This window comes from Petaurus breviceps, unplaced genomic scaffold (genome assembly GCF_028583685.1).
Source record: "Petaurus breviceps papuanus isolate PSGF00001 unplaced genomic scaffold, PetGlider_PUasm1.0 90731, whole genome shotgun sequence".
In the NCBI taxonomy this organism is placed as follows: Eukaryota; Metazoa; Chordata; class Mammalia; order Diprotodontia; family Petauridae; genus Petaurus; species Petaurus breviceps.
The window spans coordinates 7,694,121-7,713,672 of NW_027187325.1; the positions used below are offsets into that span (position 1 = coordinate 7,694,121).

At 38.0% G+C, this 19,552-nt stretch overlaps 1 protein-coding gene across 5 annotated transcripts in view; it reads left to right on the forward strand.

The window, feature by feature from the left end:
- The window catches only part of LOC138145255 (CLIP-associating protein 1-like), a 204,486-nt gene that overhangs the window by 114,126 nt on the left and 70,808 nt on the right, over positions 1 to 19,552 (forward strand). For all 5 annotated transcript variants that reach the window (XM_069066896.1, XM_069066895.1, XM_069066893.1 and 2 more), the window contains exons 4-7: positions 258 to 361; positions 852 to 943; positions 1,369 to 1,444; positions 9,585 to 9,682. In XM_069066896.1, coding sequence (XP_068922997.1) covers positions 258 to 361; positions 852 to 943; positions 1,369 to 1,444; positions 9,585 to 9,682 — 370 coding nt within the window. The remainder of the gene's footprint in view (positions 1 to 257; positions 362 to 851; positions 944 to 1,368; positions 1,445 to 9,584; positions 9,683 to 19,552) is intronic.

Genomic DNA, 19,552 nt, shown 5'->3' on the forward strand with positions numbered 1-19,552 from the left:
TGTGTGTGTGTGTGTGTGTGTGTGTGTGTGTGTGTGTGTGTGTGTGTGTATCTGTCTGTCTGTCTGTGAAATACTTCCTCATTTGATCCTCCCAGCATGAGTTCTTTTAAATGTGAGTTGTTTTTCTCTTTGACCTCATCTAGCTTAGCAAGATGTACTTGCTGCTGGGCAGAGGTACTTGAGATTCAATGAGTTTAATTGGTGACCACCGCCTACAAAACCTCTTTTGATTGGATTGATTTTCATTTTGCTTTTAGTGCTACCAAGTCTGATTGACAGGTTGGGCGATGCTAAAGATTCGGTGAGAGAGCAGGACCAGATTTTGCTGCTGAAGATGATGGAGCAGGCTGCCAGCCCTCAGGTATGATCGGGCAGAGCTTCCTCTGTGCCCACCCACCAGCTCGTGTAAAACTGAGGAGGAGCATGCTCTTCATTTTGAAAATCCAGAGTACGAGAAATACATATATTAGACGATTGCTTTATCTTCTCCTCTGTTTCCCATTGCACGTAAGGTATCTACAGCAATATTAATGAGGTGTGAAGTATATAGTTTAAACAGTTGGCAGAGGGACCATCATGGTGACTGCTTTTTGTTTGAACGTTTTAGAATCCTTAGGTAACTAACCTCTATGACTATGGGAAAATGCAGCAGGGTAAATTTTGCTCACTGTTATGAAGGAATTATGAGAATTAAATAAGTTCACCTGAGCCTAAAAATAAACTGTTACCCAACAGAGTGACCCATTCTGCTGTTACCTGCTCTTTGCTTAGTATATCTTTTGACCTGTGGGTGAAAGGGAAAAAATGTCTAATTTCCTTTGGTTCTTTCCAACTTTGCATGTCTTTTGCAGTATGTGTGGGACAGAATGTTAGGAGGGTTCAAACACAAGAATTTCCGAACCAGGGAAGGTGTTTGTCTCTGCCTTATTGCAACACTGAATGCGTAAGTTTGGGCCTGATTCATCTTTCTCTTTGTAGATCATGGTGAGGTTTCAAGAAAGACATTTGTTCACTCATTCAACAAGAATATGCAAAAGCCCTGTGCTTGGTGCTGTATCCCCTATAAACTCATAAAAAGTATTTTAAAATGTAGTCCCTTGCTTTCCTGAGTTTAATAATGGTAGATAGGTGATTAGGCCTTATAAAAAGGGAAGCACTTAAGCAACGAGTATATTTAGTACTATGTTGAATCCAATGAAAGCAACCATGTGCTTTCAGGGAAAGTCCCAAAGACTTTATAGACAGTTATGGGGACTGGAGCTGTGTCTTAAAGGATGGGTGTCAGTGGAGACTGAGAGGAAAAGGGGGGTGGGGGTATTTTTTCCAACCCTTCCCATTGCCCAAACTAATGTTTACTTTTGTTTTCAGCTCTGGAGCCCATACTTTAACGCTAAGTAAGATTGTGCCACATATATGTAATTTACTTGGAGATCCAAATGGCCAGGTAAGTTTTAACATGAAGAAGCTTTGGGGGTAAACCTATCTGTCTTAGAAAGTTTACATAATTTCTGTATCCTGACTGTATTTGATGGGATTTATTTGGACTCCCTTGCTTGTCCACAGTACTGAGAGTTTGTCAGCAATGTTTATGAGGTGCTCAGGGAAATGTCCCACGTACAGCGGCTGTGCTCTGTGTGGCACCAGGCTGGTATCTCAGTCCGTGGCTAGATTTCATCCAGACTGCAGAATAATGATATTGCTCCGCCCACAGTTCTTCTATCTCATAGAAAAATCAGTTCCTTGCTGGACTGATTATTTCTATCAGCTTATTAATTCTGAACACTTAAGGGCAAAAAGAATAAACTGTGTCTCTCAATACATTTTGTGAACGGAAGGAAGCCTGCAGCCGTGTTAAACCAGTGTGAGGTTGAGTTTCTCACGAGTAATAAATAGCTCAGCACAGTTTCTCTGGGTGGGCTTTTCTCTCTCTGACCTTGACTAGCCTTGTTTTATTACTCCCTCATTCCTTGTCTCACTCCTTCCTTTTCTCTCCCTTGGTCTTGGGGAAGTCAGTCAAGCCTTTTAGACTGCAGCATGCTCCTCTGTAAACCAAGGGGGCTGGGCTATCTGGCCTTGTAGGCTAGCTAATTTTAACTCTTTAATCCCGTGATCTGATGGCTAGATGATCTCCAAGGTCCTTCCCAGTCCTGCATCTCTGATTCTGCTCAGTCTCTTCCTTTTTCCCTTCTATCTTCTCTCTCTCATGCCTTCCATTATCCCCCAGTACCTCTTCTCAGTAAGGCATTGAAACCCAGGTCTTCCTGACTGTTAGCACTCACACATCAGGCTACTTCTTCCATTTGGCACTATAGGAATTTAACGAGGAGATAAACAGATAGAAATGCCCAACAGTTGTAACACCGAAGCTTTAGAGTCCTTTCCCAGTCTTCTTTCTCCTTTATTTTTTCTTTCCTTTTTCTCTCTCTCTCCATTTCCCTGTGGGAGAATTTATTTGCTCATCTTCTGGATTTCAAGTGCTGTCCTCACTCTCACTGTGATGTTGCTTCTTTCAGCTAATTCTCTTAGAACTTGAATGAATGAATGAAAAACCAATTATTAAATGCTTGCTATATTCCAGGAACTTTGTAGGCACTGGAGATATGCATATAATAGTAAGACATTCTCTGTGTTCAGAGACCCTCCATTCTAATGAGGGAGGCAACAGTTAGGGTGGTGGCTGAAAGAGAAGGGACTTTTGATTGGGGAAGTCCTAGGAATGGTGAGTAAGGCATTAGGGGTCTGTGTGTGTGTGTGTGTGTGTGTGTGTGTGTGTGTGTGTGTGTGTGTCTGTGTCTGTGTGTTGGAAGGGGTTTGGGGACCCTGGGGTGAGATGCCCTCAAGATGTTTGGATTAGATGCATGTGAAACATGGCTGGGTCTGGCTACATCCAGTTGGTTTATTTGGCACTCATTCTCTTGCCAGTCATGCTCAGCCACAAGGCAGAGTTCCAAAGTTTAATGGATTGAATGAAACATTTCACCCAGGAAAGGAACCTAGGCCAAGGTGTTCTCTGGTCTGGATGAGGAGGGGGAATGTTAAGGGAGAAGATTGTCAGGGCAGAGGCAAGGAAGACAGCAGCTTAAAGATTGAGTAAACAGGGGTGGCTAGGTGGCACAGTGAATAGAGCACCAGCCCTGGAAGTCAGGAGGACCTGAGTTCAAATCTAGCCTCAGACACTTGACACACTTTTACTAGTCTTGTGACTTTGGGCAAGTCACTTAACCCCAGTTGCCCTCCACAAAAAAACAAACAGAAAAGATTGAGTAAACAGAAATATCTGTGGCAAGTACAAAAATGGCTTAAAAACCCAAGTTGACTTTTTTGTTTTAAGTTCTTTCAGTCTTTGCTCTCTACTCTCCCTTCCACTCTCCATGTCACAAAATGGAATTGAGGAACATTTTTGTGTATTTGTTTTATTTATGAAGTACAATTTTTTATGTTGTCCGAATTTAGAATAATCCAGATATATGTCAGTCCTTCTAAAGTCTGGTACATTTAACATATTATAAATCATTTTGTGTTAAAAAAATTTTTTTCTTTGTTATAAGAAAGGGATTTATGGGGGAGATAGCCAGATTTATGAAATAATTTTGGCTTTTTAAAGGTACCAGTTAAACTTCTAAAAACATATCCCATTCGCCACTGTGTTACTTTAGGCTATGTTACTTTATGTTTTTGAGTCTTAGTATTTTCATACATAAAATGATGAGTTTGGAGCAGATAGTTTCCCTTACGTCTAAGATTTAGTGACTTTACTCACTACTTCCATTTTTCTGTAGGTCAGGGGATCAAAAAGGTTTTTACTGCACCTTGCTGGTGACTTCTGACTTTATTTATTTTAATTTTTATTATTATTATTATTTGCTTTTTATTTTTGGAGGGGGGAGGGCAGGGCAATTTGGCTTAAGTGACTTGCCCAAGGTCACACGGCTAGTAAGTGTGTCAAGTGTCTGAGGCCAGATTTGAACTCAGGTTCTCCTGACTCCAGGGCCAGTGCTCTATTTACTGTGCCACCTAGCCTCCCCCTTCTGACTTTATTGAAAAGGCTAGTGCTATCTATTGTTAGGAGAGCAGATCACTTCAAAATAAATTTTTTAAAAATTTGTTAAATTCCTACAGTGTTAAGTGTGAAAGAGGTAGCCCAGTGAATTGAATGAGTACATGAGACTTGTGATCATATCTGGGTTTTAATCCTGCCTCATATATTTACTAGCTTGGTGACCTTGGGCAAGTCACTTAATCTCTGAGCCTCAGTTTTTTTGTCTGTAAGTGGAGATAATAGTATCATACTTCCTAGGCTTGTGGTGAAGATCAGATGAGATAACTGTATTTAAAGTGCTTTAAAGGCTAAGCAGATTTGGCAGATATTATTAGCAGCAGCTATGAAGAATAGTTCACAAAGAAACAATATCCTCTGACTTGGGGAGTTTACAACAAATTCAAATCTCTTTTTTTTTTTTTTTTTTTGGAGGGCAGTTGGGCTTAAGTGACTTGCCCAAAGTCACATGGCTGGTAAGCGTGTCAAGTGTCTAATGCCAGATTTGAACTCAGGTTCTCCTGACTCCAGGGCCAGTCCTCTATTTACTGTGCCACCTAGACACCCCCAAATCTCTTGTTCTTACTGTTTTCAAATTCAGTTTCCAAAAATGATCAATTAACTCTTAACAAGAAGAAAACTTTATTAATTGCCATCATTTTAATAATCCAAGGCTTACTTATCTTGGCTCTTTTATTATTAACTCAGTTCTGTTCTTGAGCCTGAATTCATTTTGGTTGAAGGTTAGCAGGAGTTGCAGAGGAAACTTTTTGATTGGGAATAGCCTTGAATAGATAAAGCATATTTTCTAGCTTGCAAGGTTATTTTTCCCAATGAAAATTCTGAGAGATACAGGGGCATGGAGTTTAGGGTAGAAGTGAAGAAGTGAGACCTTCATAGACTTAATAGACTTTTGTGCTTTTATCATAATCTATTCAAATTTTTAAAAAGACTCTTGTTATATTTTTTAGTTTACTCTGAAAATATTCTTTAGTTCCAGCATCAATTGCATCTCCCGGTGAGTGATGTGGATCTGCAAAGAAAAAAGAGTAATGAAAACAAGACGTGGTCTTTGATATATGTTAGAGCAGGCTTGCTGCCTGATTCCACTCAGGGGTTGGGGCAGACAATGGTTCATAAGGTTCTTCGCTGCTTTTAATCTATTTTTCTTCATTTGTGAATAAGACAATACTTTTCTGAGTGTTTAGTGCAAAATGACATTTTCAAAATGTGATTTGAATTTCATTAATTATTAAGAATTAGAAGGAATATCAGAAAGTAACCTTTCCTGTTTTTTTTTCAAAACTTTTTAAAGTTAGTTTGAAGCTATTAGTTAGAAAATTCCATTTTTAGCTTCCACTCTTTGCTTTATAATCTGTCCCAGGGGTTAATGGGATCTGTGTCATTAAGCCTTAAATGGCAAATTGGAAGAAATGAAAACAAAGCAGGGTACAGTACCTATTTTGTACTTTTAATTTCTTCAGAGTATTTAAATGATTATGTTTTGCCCTCTTTTGATCAAGTATGTTTAGCAGGTTTTAAGAAGTTAAGTAATTAAGGTTTTCATGCTTCCTATTAAACTTACTGAGGATTATCTTCACTTTTAAAACATGAAAATGGGGGTGGCTAGGTGGCACAGTAAATAGAGCACAGGCCCTGGAGTCAGGAGTACCTGAGTTCAAATCTGGCCTCAGGCACTTAACACAAAAACACACTTAGCCGTGTGGCCTTGGGCAAGTCACTTAACCCCAGTTGCCCTCCAAAAAGCCAAAAAAAACCCCAAAACAAAATATGAAAATACTGGCTTTGAATTTATCTCTTCATATATAATTAAAATTTATTTTTCCTTAAGATAGTAATCCCTTCATGATCAAGAAATAAAAACTCTACAGCTGGAATACATAGTGAAACATTTTATAGCTTTATTTTCTCTACAACTGAAACAAATATTTGTAGTAGTATGTTAAAAATAGTAATGCTTTGGAATTTTTTTTTGTACAGAACCTCTTTAATAGCAGCTATTCTGTAAGGTATCTCATTTTTTTTTCATGCAACGATCTTATGAAGAAATGAAAGCCAGAATTACTTTTTCATATGGCAAAATTTGAGGCTCAGTGAAGACTTCAATGAATTTTTTATAATTAGACCTGGAATCTGGTTTAGCTGATATTTAGGGTAATATTTTGAGCACAGAATGACTCACAATGCTTGGGTCTACTGGTAGGTGATTGGAAAATGTCGTTTTTGTTTCGAAAATTAGCCACAGAGAAACTGAAGTCATTAGTTCATGTCTCACTGTTGAAAGTTGATGAGGTGTCAGAAGGCAGTTTCCTGTTTTCTGGCTCATCAGTAGAATTTGAAAGTAGCCATTAGCAAAGTTCTGTTAGAAGATTTCTGTTGGTTCTTTACACAGATGTGGCATTAACAAGTTGCAAAGGCCTCTTAACATTTTTGCCTACCTGAGGAAAATATCTGGCCCTTTATTTGATAGTTTCAGTCTTCAGGAGCTAGGGTTAGGAGTGTTGAAAGTGAAAGCCAGAATTTGGCAGGGGTGCTTTTCTCTCCTCTCATTTTCTGTTTTTCTTAACAATGACTCAGGCTCTAGACTGTAAGAGATGAATGGGACTTTAGAAACCCAGTTTAAGCCCCTATCTTACTGGTAGGGAAGCTGAGGCCCAGAGCAAGAAGTCACTTGTCCAGGGTCACACAGAGATTTATTGGAGTATCTTGGAATAGAACTGAGCCTTCCTGATTTCCAGACCAGGCTTCTTTGCACTATGCCCTCTTAATGCTTTGCACACCATGCTGAGCATGGAGCTGTTGGTAGCCAGGCTTAACGTGGGAGGAGAATTCTCCTGAAGGAGAATGCTTCTGATAAAGCCTCCTTTGAGTCCTAGGTCAGGTTAGTCCCATCATGCTTGTTCTCCAAGAGTCCCATCAATGTAGACATTTTTGAAGCATTTATCCTTCATTTTATAGGGAAATACGATTTTAGATTTTAAACTTTAGAGAACATCTGATCCCGTCCTCTCATTTTATAGAAACTGAGCCCAGGGAGATTAAGCTACTTGCCTAAAATTACACACAGTAAGTAATAGAATCCACCTTGAAGGTAACTACTGTTAATGTTCCCAAACAATTGCATTGCTTCCTTGTAGAACTAGAATGTGTGCATTGAAGCATTGGACAATTTTAGGCCAGTTCTTGTAATTTTTTTTTAATTAGATACTCTCCATTAGATATTTCTTAGGCTTTTGTACTTTGCTTGTTTTTTCTAACGTGCTGTCTTGAAGGACAGTCAGTGGATCTGGCTGCAATCTTTGAAGTCAGTACTTTCCATGATTCATTTCCAAGGTGTTTATGTCTGACTTGGTCCCCTCCGCCTCCCATCCACCCCCACTCTAGTGCTTTTTATCTTTAGATTAACTCCTAATTTATCCTGACTATATCTTCTTTGTACATAGTTACTGTCTGCATATTGTCTTACCTATTGTGAGCTCGTTGAGGTCAGGGATGACTTGTCTGTCTTTGTATCCCCAGTCCTTAGTACAGTGACTGACACATACTAAGTGTCTTATATAAATGCTTGTTGATTTGATACATAGAGAAAACAAGAACTATAAGCTTACATAAAACCATTAGTATTTAAGATTGAACCATATTAAAAAGCAACTCTTCTTGCATTTTTACAGCTTTGTCTAAAGTTCTGCTGTGTCTGCCTTTCCACTTATCTCTGTGTTTAGTACAAGTCTGTCTCTCTCTCTCCTTTTCTTTCCTTCTTTGCATCTGTCTTTCTTCCTGTCCATCTTTCTGCCCTTACCTCCGTCTCTTTGTGTCTCATCCTCAGTGTCTCATTTTATGTAGTTACAATAAGTAGGTTTAACCATTGTGGCAGTCTTCATCTTACTTTGCATCATCTAAGTCCACGTGCTGACAACAATTGGACTATAGCAAAAAAGGGCACCAGATACAGGAAATTTTTGTTGACATCATCAGGTTATGTTTATTGATGATAGCCTTCATTTTTTCCATTAGTAATTTTAAAATTATGCAGTAGGTAATTCTATTCAGAGTAAAAAATAAAAGTATTTAATCCTTTCTTAAGCCAAGGGTTTTTAACTCCAGGAATTTTTTATTGGGTTTGAGAGGTGGAGTGAGTGAGTGAGTGAGTGAATGTGTGTGTTTGTGTGTGTGTGTGTGTGTGTGTGTGTTTGTGTATATGTATTTCCTAACTACTAAATCTACATGATTCATTTGTTATAGGTTGATCAGGCCTTTTTTTTTTTTGAGGCAGTGTTATTGTTCAGTGTTACAAAAAATTAAATGATAAGGTTTCTTTCAATTACTGGCTAACTAAAAATTTATCTGAAGATATAGTCATTATCACAGAATATGGTCATCAGTAAAAATGAATGTTAGTAATTTAAGGAGCTTTATTCTTCATTCACATGGAAAAGATGTATCATAATGAATTATATTCTTAACACCATTAAATAAATATGTGATCTGCAACTCCAGAACTTCTAAAATATTGTTTCTCATCCTTCCTGAACTGTTGAAATTTCTTCTCTTCTTCAATCCCCATAGACAGCTACTTTCTTCCTACAGACTTTATTATACTTTGTTTAAACTTTTGCTATATATATGGCATTTCTTTTAATATCCATATGCATAAATAGACTGATTTTTTTTTTACTCGGTGACCCAGAACCTAGAGCATGGACATAATTCCTTATACCAACTTAGAATTTTAGGGGACTGTGCCTTGGAGATTATTCAGACCTGTTTGTTCAGTTCTGTTGTGTCTGACTGTAAGTGACCCCATGGTGTTCAGACCTGTTCTCATTTTTCAGTTGAGGAAACTGGCCCAGAGTGGGCAGAGCTAGTTAGATGCAGAACTGGAATTAGACCCCCCACTTCTTGACTCCTTTATTAATTTCTCTTAGTCTATGTAATGAATATATAGTGAGTAGAGTACTAGAATCGGGATCTGGAAGATTAGCCTCTTCACATTTACATAGGACGAGTCACTTAAACTCTCTGTATAGATGACCACTTCCTAGGATCCATCTATTAAGTCATGGACAGACCGCAGTCTACGTTAGTGGAGGGAATACCTACATAGCAGTTCTTTATGCTACTAAAATCGAGGTCCTATGTGTATAGCATTATGCTGCCTCACTATTTCATGCAATTAAAATTGAGGAGTTGTGATTTTGCATTAAGATTTTAAATAATATTCTGGCATAACTTCTCAAAGAATAGAAATGCTATAAATACACTAAGCAGTATGATGACCCTTCACATGGAAAAACTCCATGACAGATACATTAATTATTTCTTTAGTCATGTTAATGTTCTTAAATATCAGTCAGTAGTAGATTACTCTCTTTATCAAGGTGAATAGAGTTAAGAGCTTGTGACTGCAATTGTTCCTGGGTAAATATGACATTTTAAAAGGTGGGATGGTTTGTGATCTATTGTTTTTCAACAAGAAATGCTATAAAGTTACAAATAAATGTTATAAGATATCTTCTTTTGTGTGTAGGTTCGAGACTCAGCAATAAACAGCTTAGTGGAAATTTACAGACATGTAGGAGAACGTGTGAGGGCAGATCTCAGTAAAAAAGGATTACCACAGTCTCGGTGAGTTTACACGCTTCTATTTTTAGTGCTTTCCCCCCATACTTTTCTTCCAGTTAACTTTTCTTCTTATAGTATTTTTAGAAGTAAATTCAGGATAAAACTAGCATTTATTTTTCTATCTACATAATCTCTCTTGTACCAGTCTGCTTCTCTCCCACCCTAGCTGAAACTCCTATTACCTTATGCCAGGACTATTACAACAGCTCCATGATGGGCCGTCTGGACTTAAATTTCTGTCTTCTCCAGATATCCTAAAGGCAACAGCCAAAAGTGATTTTCTTCCCTAACATGCATGTCTGACCATGTCATTCTCCTACTCAATAAACTTGAGTGGTTCCCTTTTGCTTTCATGATTAAATACAAACTTCTCTGTTTGGTTTTGAAAACCCTTTACAAGATAGCCTCAGTCTACACTTCCAACTCCCCCCACCCCAACGCTTCCCATTGCTCCTTTTCCATGCTCTTTGGCCAAGCCCCGCTGGCCTTCTTGATTTTCCTCACATAGGATCCTCCACAGCTTTTGGCTCTCATGCATGCCTTGGAATGTCCTTCCTCAACTCTCTTGTTTCCTCCAGAATTCTGCTCAGATGCTGCTTTCTACACGACGTCTTCCCTGATTGCCCTTAGCTGCTAGTGTTCTCCTCTAATCAGTTTAACTTGTTTCTATTTTGTATGTATTTATTTACATGTTGTTTCCCTCAAAAGAGTATTAATTCATTAAAGGGCAAAGAACGTTTCTTTCATTTTATCTCTATCCTCAGCCCCTAGCAAAGTGACTGGCATATCAGTGCTTAATAAATGCTTACTTCTTTAAAATTACTGTTTAATTCTGAAAAACTTCTATTAATTGGGGTTTTTCTGGACTCCTGGGAGATGGCATTTAGTCCCACCATTGCTGTATTGGTACCAAGGCCTCTTTTTGTGTCCACACTACTTACTTCACACAGTGCCTGGAACATACAATAATGAATTGTATTAATGTGAATTCTTGCTATGATAGAAATTATAGCATCCCTAGAATCTCGGGCCATTTTGCTAAGCTACAAGCTGCTCCATGGGAGGTCAGGGCAGGATGAGAAAGACTTTAAAGATCTTACCCAACTTCTGCATTTGATGGTCCAGGATGCCGAGGCTCAGGAGAGGCTCTGTGACCTTCCTAAACCCGCCTCTGCCCGTCAGGAACAGAACTGGGCTGAGGATAGGCTTGCGCTCCTGCTGAGGTGGTCACAGCACTCCTCTCTGCGTTGTTCTGCGGGGCCCAGCCCCGTCTTCTCTTTCTTCCATCTGCCTTGTCAAAAATAATAGGGCATTAGTAAAGACAGTCTGGGTCTAGCAGCGCCGGTCCCTTAACTGAGAGCCAGAGCGAACCATAGAAGTTCTTTGGTCCCTTCCTTTTACAGATGGTGAAGCTGAGGCCCAAAGGTTAGACTTAGCCCAGGTCACACAAATAGGTGGCAGAGCCAGCATTTGAACCCAGTTCCTCAGCTCCTTTTCTCTATATCAAGATTAATTTTTAGCTTGTTATCACCACTGACATTCCTCAAGCAGATGTGCTGAGAGTCACTGACTTTCCAGCAAGGGACTCTGGGAGAATATACTTTCTGAGTTTTGTTGTGGCCCATTGCTCTAAATCACAAAGACTTTTTTTTAAATGGCCAACTTCCAGAGTTCATGACATTATTTCAAACGGAAGTACAAGAAATTACATGGACATATCAATAGCTATGGTATATTTCCTAAGTCCCTAGAAGTGGAGAATTATCTTCAAGAAGTAAGGTAGATTGGTTTTCGTATTTCATAGACAATAGAATAGAGCTTTGTGACTCAACTTTTTCGTATAAGATATGAAGAAACAGGGGACAAGAGAGATTAAAGGACTTGCCTGAACTTACACAAGTAATAGGTAGCAGAGCTGAGCATGATTAACCTGTGTCCCCTTAAATCCAGATCCATTTACCTTGGAGAAGTGAGCCACACTGTTTGAAAGCCTTCAAGCCAGTGATAGAACCTGGTGTCTTTTTTTCTTTTTGTTTGTTGAGTTTTTTCCCCCTTGTTATTGAGAAGAGATTTCCCATTGCCTTAGATTCTGGCAGCTTGCTTTCTACTTCTTTGGGTATCGACCCAAATAGTATGTGGCCCCTCATGTTTGATACCAGTGTTTTAGAAGTTAAGTTTCCGTTGTATTTGACTGTGAATGGTCTCCTTGAGTATTTGAATATTCTGGAATTCTGATGCATCATATTAGAATTTTTTTTGTTGTTGTGTGAGCACAGTAGATTTTTCAGTTTAGTTTTTACATTTCCCTGACTGTTTATTTGGGCTTGCTGGATGATAAGGGATGAGACAACAAAGTGAGTTTGAAGGTAGGGGAAGAATGCTTTTGACAGATCATCAAAGTAGAAAGTCTCCAATTTGGAATGCTTTGAGGAGGCTTTAATTTTCCTTCATCGTCAGTACCTCCTTAGTACTTTCCTTTTATATCTTTCTCTTCATCTTTTCTAATACTAGTAAGTCGCTCCTTTTACTTCATGTTATTGGACTTCGTACTTTCTTTCTCTTGCAGTATTTTCTTGTACATAGTTCACTAAAATATATTTGGGAATTCTGTTCCTCTGTGAAATCATTTTGAATCAGTGAAAAGACAGTCTCCTTAGTCTTAGATTTGAATGAACTCATATCTTTAGGACAGTGTTTAGGTCTTTGCATGCTTTTTTAGCCACTTTCTAACTTCTTTTATGGGAAAAACAACATAGTTTTCCACTCTTGTAAAAAAAAAAAATCAACAGGGTATATAAGAACTAAAAATCTGGGAAACACCAGTTTACCTAAGGAGAGAGGCTTTGTACACTCTTATTTTTATCTTTATCATGAGAGAGGGAGATTTGTTGTGAGAACCTATAACTCTTCATGAGAGAAGAGGAGACATAATTTACCTTTCTAAGGTGAGCATTGAAGGAGTTATGTGGTATATTTTGTCTATACTAGCATTTGATTCTTGTAACTTAATTCTAGCGGAGAAGTTGAATAGCTGATTTGCAACATTTAATCTTTAGTGAAATAATGATCATATGTCATTCTGTTGAATTTACGAAGAATTTGCACTAGCATAATTTTTTTTCTGTAGTAAATGAGCCAGATAATTTCATTTAATGGGCCTGTTTAGAATAGGATTTGGTTGCTGAGCTAGGAAAGAAAATGCTAAATTTTATGGTGGGGGACATGCCAATTTAGCAGCTTCTGACGAGAAAATCTGAAATCTGAGTATTGTCAAGCACCTACTGAAAACACATCTATAGCCCTTGTTGCCGATGTCATTGCTGTCTTGTATTGTCTTTCCCCGTGTGTTGGGCTTGTCTCCTCACCCTGGGAGTTCCTTCAGGGCAGTATTCTCTCTGTAGTACCGACACTGTGCTGTGTGAGCCCTATCAGTGCGCCCTCTTGGTTATTGTGGGACCTGGCTGATTTATTCCTGTCTCCCTTTCCTACTCCTACCTGAGAATGCACATACTGAGTTTATAACTGATACTACAACTACAACCCTGAGTCAGTGGTGTAAATGAATCTAACATGATATTGCTGCAGGAAAGTGCAGGTTGTCTCAGAGTGTTTTCATAATTCTTTTGGCACAGCACCTTAAGTTATGTCACATGCATTTAGTGACTTGGTGAAACGTTTACTAGAAATACCAAAAATGGTTTATAATGTAATGTCATATAATTGTGTTTCATGTATTTGACTATTCCTATTAAGTTAACTAGGTTTGGTCTGACATTTGTGTGAAAAGGTCATCCGCTAGCAAGGTGAAATGGGAAGGACCTGAGTTTGAATTCTGGTCCTTCCACTTACTCCCGGGGTGACCTCGGGAAAATCACTTCCCCCCACTGGGCCTCAGTGTTCTCCCCTATCAATGAAGGGGTTAGATGAGAGGTCTTTAAGGCCCCTTGCCACTCTTATTCTGTAATTCTGTGATGACATGAGTGTTGTAAAAAGCCATTTTCTGTTTTGAGATCTGTTCTTTGACCATTTATTTGTTGATTTAACAATCATTTTTTAAGTGTCTGTTATGATCCTATGTGTCAGACATTCATGATACAAAGACAAGCAGTCCCTTGCCCTTAGATCATCTGGGAGAAAACATATATAAAGATAAGTCAATACAAAATAAGTACAAAGCACATACGGAGTAATTTGGGTGAGGAGACAGGGCATTAATTACTGGAAGTAGAGTATTTTAGTAATTCTCAGTTTGGTCTGTTTAATTTTAGTTAAGGACATCTTGTGATGAAAGTAAGACATTATTCTAGATATGTTTCAAGTGCCTTGTTATGACAATCAGAACACATCATAAAAAAAATCCAAGAGACTATACACATTATTTTATTGTTTGGTATTTTATGGCACTTGAATATTTTTATATAGAGATCTTTGCTGTTTAGTATTAAAGACTACAATAGGATTCAGTCAGTAATTTCAATAATAATAATAATAATAATATCAGTGAAATACAGGGACAGGTATAATAATACCATTTTACAAATACACAAAGTGTATTTAGCTTTAAAAAACTTGTGACTCACCCCTAGAACAATCAGCTTTTCTTTGGAGTAGCTGGAATGAAGGACCTAAGTGTCTTGCTTTTGGTTACAAAGCCCAAATCGCTAGTTAACTATCCTTATCCTTTGGAAGGATGAATTGAGTTTAGCCTAATGTGTGAGATTAAGATGGGAGATAACTTGCCAAAATCTTTCTCTGGGTTGAGGTCTCCCACATGGAATATCAGTAGTTTAGCTGTGGACTTCAGGTTAACAATCGGTGAATTGGACCAGTTTATACTTTATATCTAAGTGTACAGAGTTAGTTTGTGATGCGTTGTGCAGAGTAATTTTGTGTTTAGTCTAAAACTATGTCAAAATGTATGGCCGTGAGAAAGTGAAATCAAACTGCACTAACAGTTTGTAGCTTTGTGGACTCTTAGTAGAAAGTGATGACTCTCTTGGGCGGTGATGGTCCTTCCACCTTCCACCACTATGCAAGGTATATGCTGTGATTCTTTTTTTTTTTAATCTGAAGAAGTTTACGTTAGAAAGTTGCTGCCAGCTAGTTGAAATTCATGGAAAGGCTATTTTCAGTTGACAAAATTTATAAAAATAGCATATGAAGTTTAGGAATGAAGACATCATATGAACCTTGACAAGCAGCCATTTGTGACTGAGGGTTCATTCACTCAAGTTTTAGCTGACTTTTTGTTGTTGTCATATGTCTACCATCATATTGCATAATATGTTATAATGCATAAGAAATCAACTTAGCCAACTTACTTTTGAATGACTCTTGTATTTTTAAAAATGTCTTGCTACCTTACTCTTATATTTCTTCTTAAGAGGTGACCAGTTTTTAACTAGTAACTAACAAAATGTATTTGATGACAGTAAGCTGTATGATAGAATATAAGGCAACAGATTGAGGCACTCTTATTTAGTCCCTTAGTTTTATATCCTTTCAACAACCTTTTGAGTAGTGTGTACAAAACACCTTAGTGCAACTACGTGGCACAGTGGATAGAGTGCTGGGCTTGGAATCAGGAAGACTCATCTTCTTGAGTTCAAATTCAGCCTCAGATACTTACTAGCTTTGTGACCCTGGGCAAGTCACTTAACTGTAAGTACAGGGGTAAGTAGGCATGCTTAAAAAACAGTTAATTTCTTGGTGCTTTTGGAGAAAAAGCTTCAGATAATCCAAAATTATAGGTAGTCATTAAAATATTTGTCTAGTTTCAGATGGCAGTGAGTCAGTCAATTTCTCTTACTTCCCTTATTCATCTGACTGACTTCCTCCTGGCTGATCAGGAACATTTTGTGATACATTCATATGCTCATGGATAGTAAAGAATTAATTGCTGGGGCTTATATTTAAGTGTGAAGTTGTCATTTAACATTAGCATATGCATCTTTTTTTTTCAATTTTTAAAAAAACATTTTAAAATTTCAAGTTTTGAGTTCCAAATTCTATTTCCCGCCCCCTCCTCCCAAGAAAGTAAGCAATCAGATATAGGTCATAAGTGTGCAATTATATAAAACATTTCCATATTAGTCATTTTAAATTAAAGAAAGAAAGTGAAAAATAGCATGCTTCAGTCTGTATTCAGTTGGTATTAGTTCTTTCTCTGGAGGCAGATAGAATGCTTCATTATTTGTCCTTTGGGATTGTCTTGGATCATTGTATTGCTGAGAATAGCCACGTCATCCACAGTGATTTGTCAAACAACATTGCTGTTACTGTGGTTCTATTTACTTCACTATGCATCAGTTCATGTAAATCTTTCCAGGTTTTTCTGAAATCGTCCTGCTTTTCATTTCTTATAGAACCATAATATTCCATTACAATCATATACCACAACTTGTTTAGCCATTCCCCAATTAACTGGCATTTCTTTGATTTCCATTTCTTAGCCACCACAAAAAGAGCTGCTGTACATATTTTTTTGTACAAATAGGTCCTTTTCTCTTTTATTTTTTTTGATGTCTTTGGGATATAGAACTAGCAGTGGTATTAGTATATGCATCTTAAAAGGAATGAAGCAAATATGGGGATTAACTTGTTTTTGTTAATAGAAATTTAGTACTGTGAAACTATTCCAAAATCATTGTATTATACATATGAAAAAGGCACAAAATACTAAGGTTCTCAAAGGGAATAAAATCACTGTCTTTCACCCAAATGGATGGAGGCTCTCTCTCTCTCTCTCTCTCTCTCTCTCTCTCTCTCTCTCTCTCTCTCTCTCTCTCTCTCTCTCTCTCTCTCTCTCCCCCCCTTTCCCCCCTCCCCCCCCTCCTGTCTCCCTCCCTCCCCCCCCCCCCCATTACCACACATGTTCAGGGAGCATCCTGTGCAGTCATTCAAGCAGTGCATGACCCTTAATCCAAGTAATTAATTTCTTACAAAAGAAGCCAGTTTAAAAGCACACGAAATTGGAAGAATGAGCCTTGTGTAAAACAATGATTTCCAAATGTGCTATAGATGTTAATACAGAGAATTCAAATATTCTGCCTTTTGAATGGAAGCTACAAGCTGTTTGTGCTCCTGGGTGTGTGAAGGAGAAAGGCTCTCTCTTGGTTCCCATGATAATTAGGTTTAGAGGTTATTGTTTGTTCTTCATTTTTGAAGAGGACCAGTGACTTCACAGTTGATGTCTTGACCTGAACATGAATTGGATCTGAATAAGGCAGAGTTGAACCAAGTCATCAGTCACTTTCTTTCTTCCTGAGTCATCAAAGTCCACTAGCAAGGTCAGAGTCAAAATGAGTGGTGATAACCTAGAATGCAGTGAATGACCTTGGTGTCTCTGATGCCCGACCAGGTTCCAAAAGTTCCACAGCGCTTGATTCAGCAGACTTCTTTGTGCCTATTATCACAAATCGTTCTCATCTGTCGATTCCATTGGGGAAAGTCTTCATGTGTTTTGGGTAGACATCTCCCTAACTGACAGGTGTGAAGTCTTTTGTTTAACTTCAACCTGGTTTAGATTGTCTGCTGATATGGTTTACTGGGGTGTGGCTGTTGCACATGCTAAAACTTCTTGTAGTCACAGGTGAGAGTTGGGGGAAGGTAAGACACCAAAGGTGGATGGGCAGCCCTGAAAAGGGCTTGGCAAGGTCTCACACAAGAGGTACTGGTTCTATAACTTTGAAAGGGCATTTTCTGGCAACTGATTGTTCTAGGTTATTGTTATATAACTCTTTTGCAATCCTTGTTGGGACTTTTCAACTCAGCTGTTTGTGTTTTGGGGGATTAGGTGCTGGGTAATCGGGAGGGAAAAAAGATTCATTGACATTTAGTTAAAAACATTTTGGAATCAATGGAGTACATCCTTGAAATGAAACTTAGATGTCATTAATAGAATCGATGAATTTTATAGTGGAGGGAACTGTAGAAGTCACCTAGTTTATCCAGTTCCCTTATTTCACCCTCTTGTATTGATTTCTGTGACAGTCATGTCTCTTGGTTCTCCTCTTATCTGATTGTTTTGCTTTTTGGAGGGGGGAAGGCAGGGCATTTGGGATTAAGTGACTTGCCCAAGGTCACATGGCTAGTAAGTGTTATGTGTCTGAGGCCGGATTTGAGCTCAGGTCCTCCTGACTCCAGGGCCAGTGCTCTATTCACTGTGCCACCTAGCCTCCCCCCCCCTCTTATTTTTTTATTTTAAAAAAATATTAAAATTTATTTTTTTAGTTTTCAGCATTCATTTTCACAAAATTTTGAGTTATGGATTTTCTCCCCATCTCTCTCCTACTCCCCACCCCAAGATAACAAGCCTACTGAATATTCTTTCCCCCAATCTGTTCTCTCTTATATCCTTCCCCATTCTCCCCTAACTTTCTTATAAGGCAAGATGGATTTCTATACCTCATTGCCTGTATATCTTATTTCCTGGTTACATATAAAAAACATTTTTTTTAACATTTGTTTTTAAAACTTTCGAGTTCCAGATTCTTTCCCTTCTTCTTTCCTCACCCACTTTCACTGGGAAGATAAGCAATTGAATATAGGTTGTACATGTGTACACAAAACATTTCCATAGTAGTTTTAATAAGTTTTTAAAAAACTTTTAATTAAATTAATTAATTTTTAATTAATAGCTTTAATAAGTTTTGGAAAGTTCTTCCTCTGTTTGCACATCTTGCCAGCCAATTACTTGACTTTTGAGCTCTTTACCATGATAGAACTCTGCTTCCAGTGTGGAGAGAGTTCTGTCCCAATTTTCCCCCAATATTTCCCTCTATCCTATCCCGCCTTCCACTTACTCAGTTTTCTCCTTTGACCCTGCCCCTTTTCAAAAGTCTTTGGTTCTTACTACCCTCTCCCCCAGCCTGCCCTCCTTTCTATCATCCCCCCTCTTATTCCCTTCCCTGCTATTTTCCTGTAGGGTAAGATACCCAATTGAGTATGTATTTTATAACCTCCTTAAGCCAAATTCAGTGAGAGTAAGGTTGACCCATTCCCTTTCACCCTCTTGCTCTTCCCTTCCATTGTAAGAGTTTTTTCTTGCCTCTTTTATATGAGATAATTTACTCTATTCTATTTCTTCCTTTCTCCTTCTTCCAATCTATTCCTTTTGCAGCTCTTAATTTTATTTTTTAGATATCATCCCTTCATATTCAACTCACCCTGTGCCCTCTGTCTATGTATACATGTACAAATATACACACACATATGTATTTATAAACACAAATGCCCTCCTATACATATATGTGTATATGTATGTGTGTGTGTATATTCCCTTCAACTATCCTCATATTGAAAAAAGTCTCATGAGTTATAATTAACCTTTTTTCATGTAGGAATATAAGTAGTTCAACTTTCATAAGTTCCTTAGGATTCCTTTTTGCTGTTTTACCTTCTCATGTTTCTCTTGCTTCTTATATTTAAAAGTCAGATTTTCTGTTCAACTCTGGATTTTTCATCAAGAATGCTTGAAAGTCCTCTGTTTCACGTAATGTCCATATTTCCTCTCAAGTATTATACTCAGTTTTGCTGGGTAGGTGATTCTTGGTTTTAATCCTAGCTTCTTTGACTATCATATTCCAAGCCTTTCGATCCCTTAATGTAGAAGCTGTTAGATCTTGTGTTATCCTGATTGTGTTTCCACAATGAGTACTCAAATTGTTTCTTCCTGACTGTTTGTAATATTTTCTCCTAGACTTGGGATCTCTGGAATTTGGCTATTAATATTCCTAGAAGTTTTCTTTTTGGATGTTTTTCAAGAGATGATAGGTGAATTCTTTCAATTTCAATTTATCGTCTGGTTCTAGAATATCAGGGCAATTTTCCTTGAGAATTTCTTGAAGGATGATATCTAACTAAGCTCCCCCT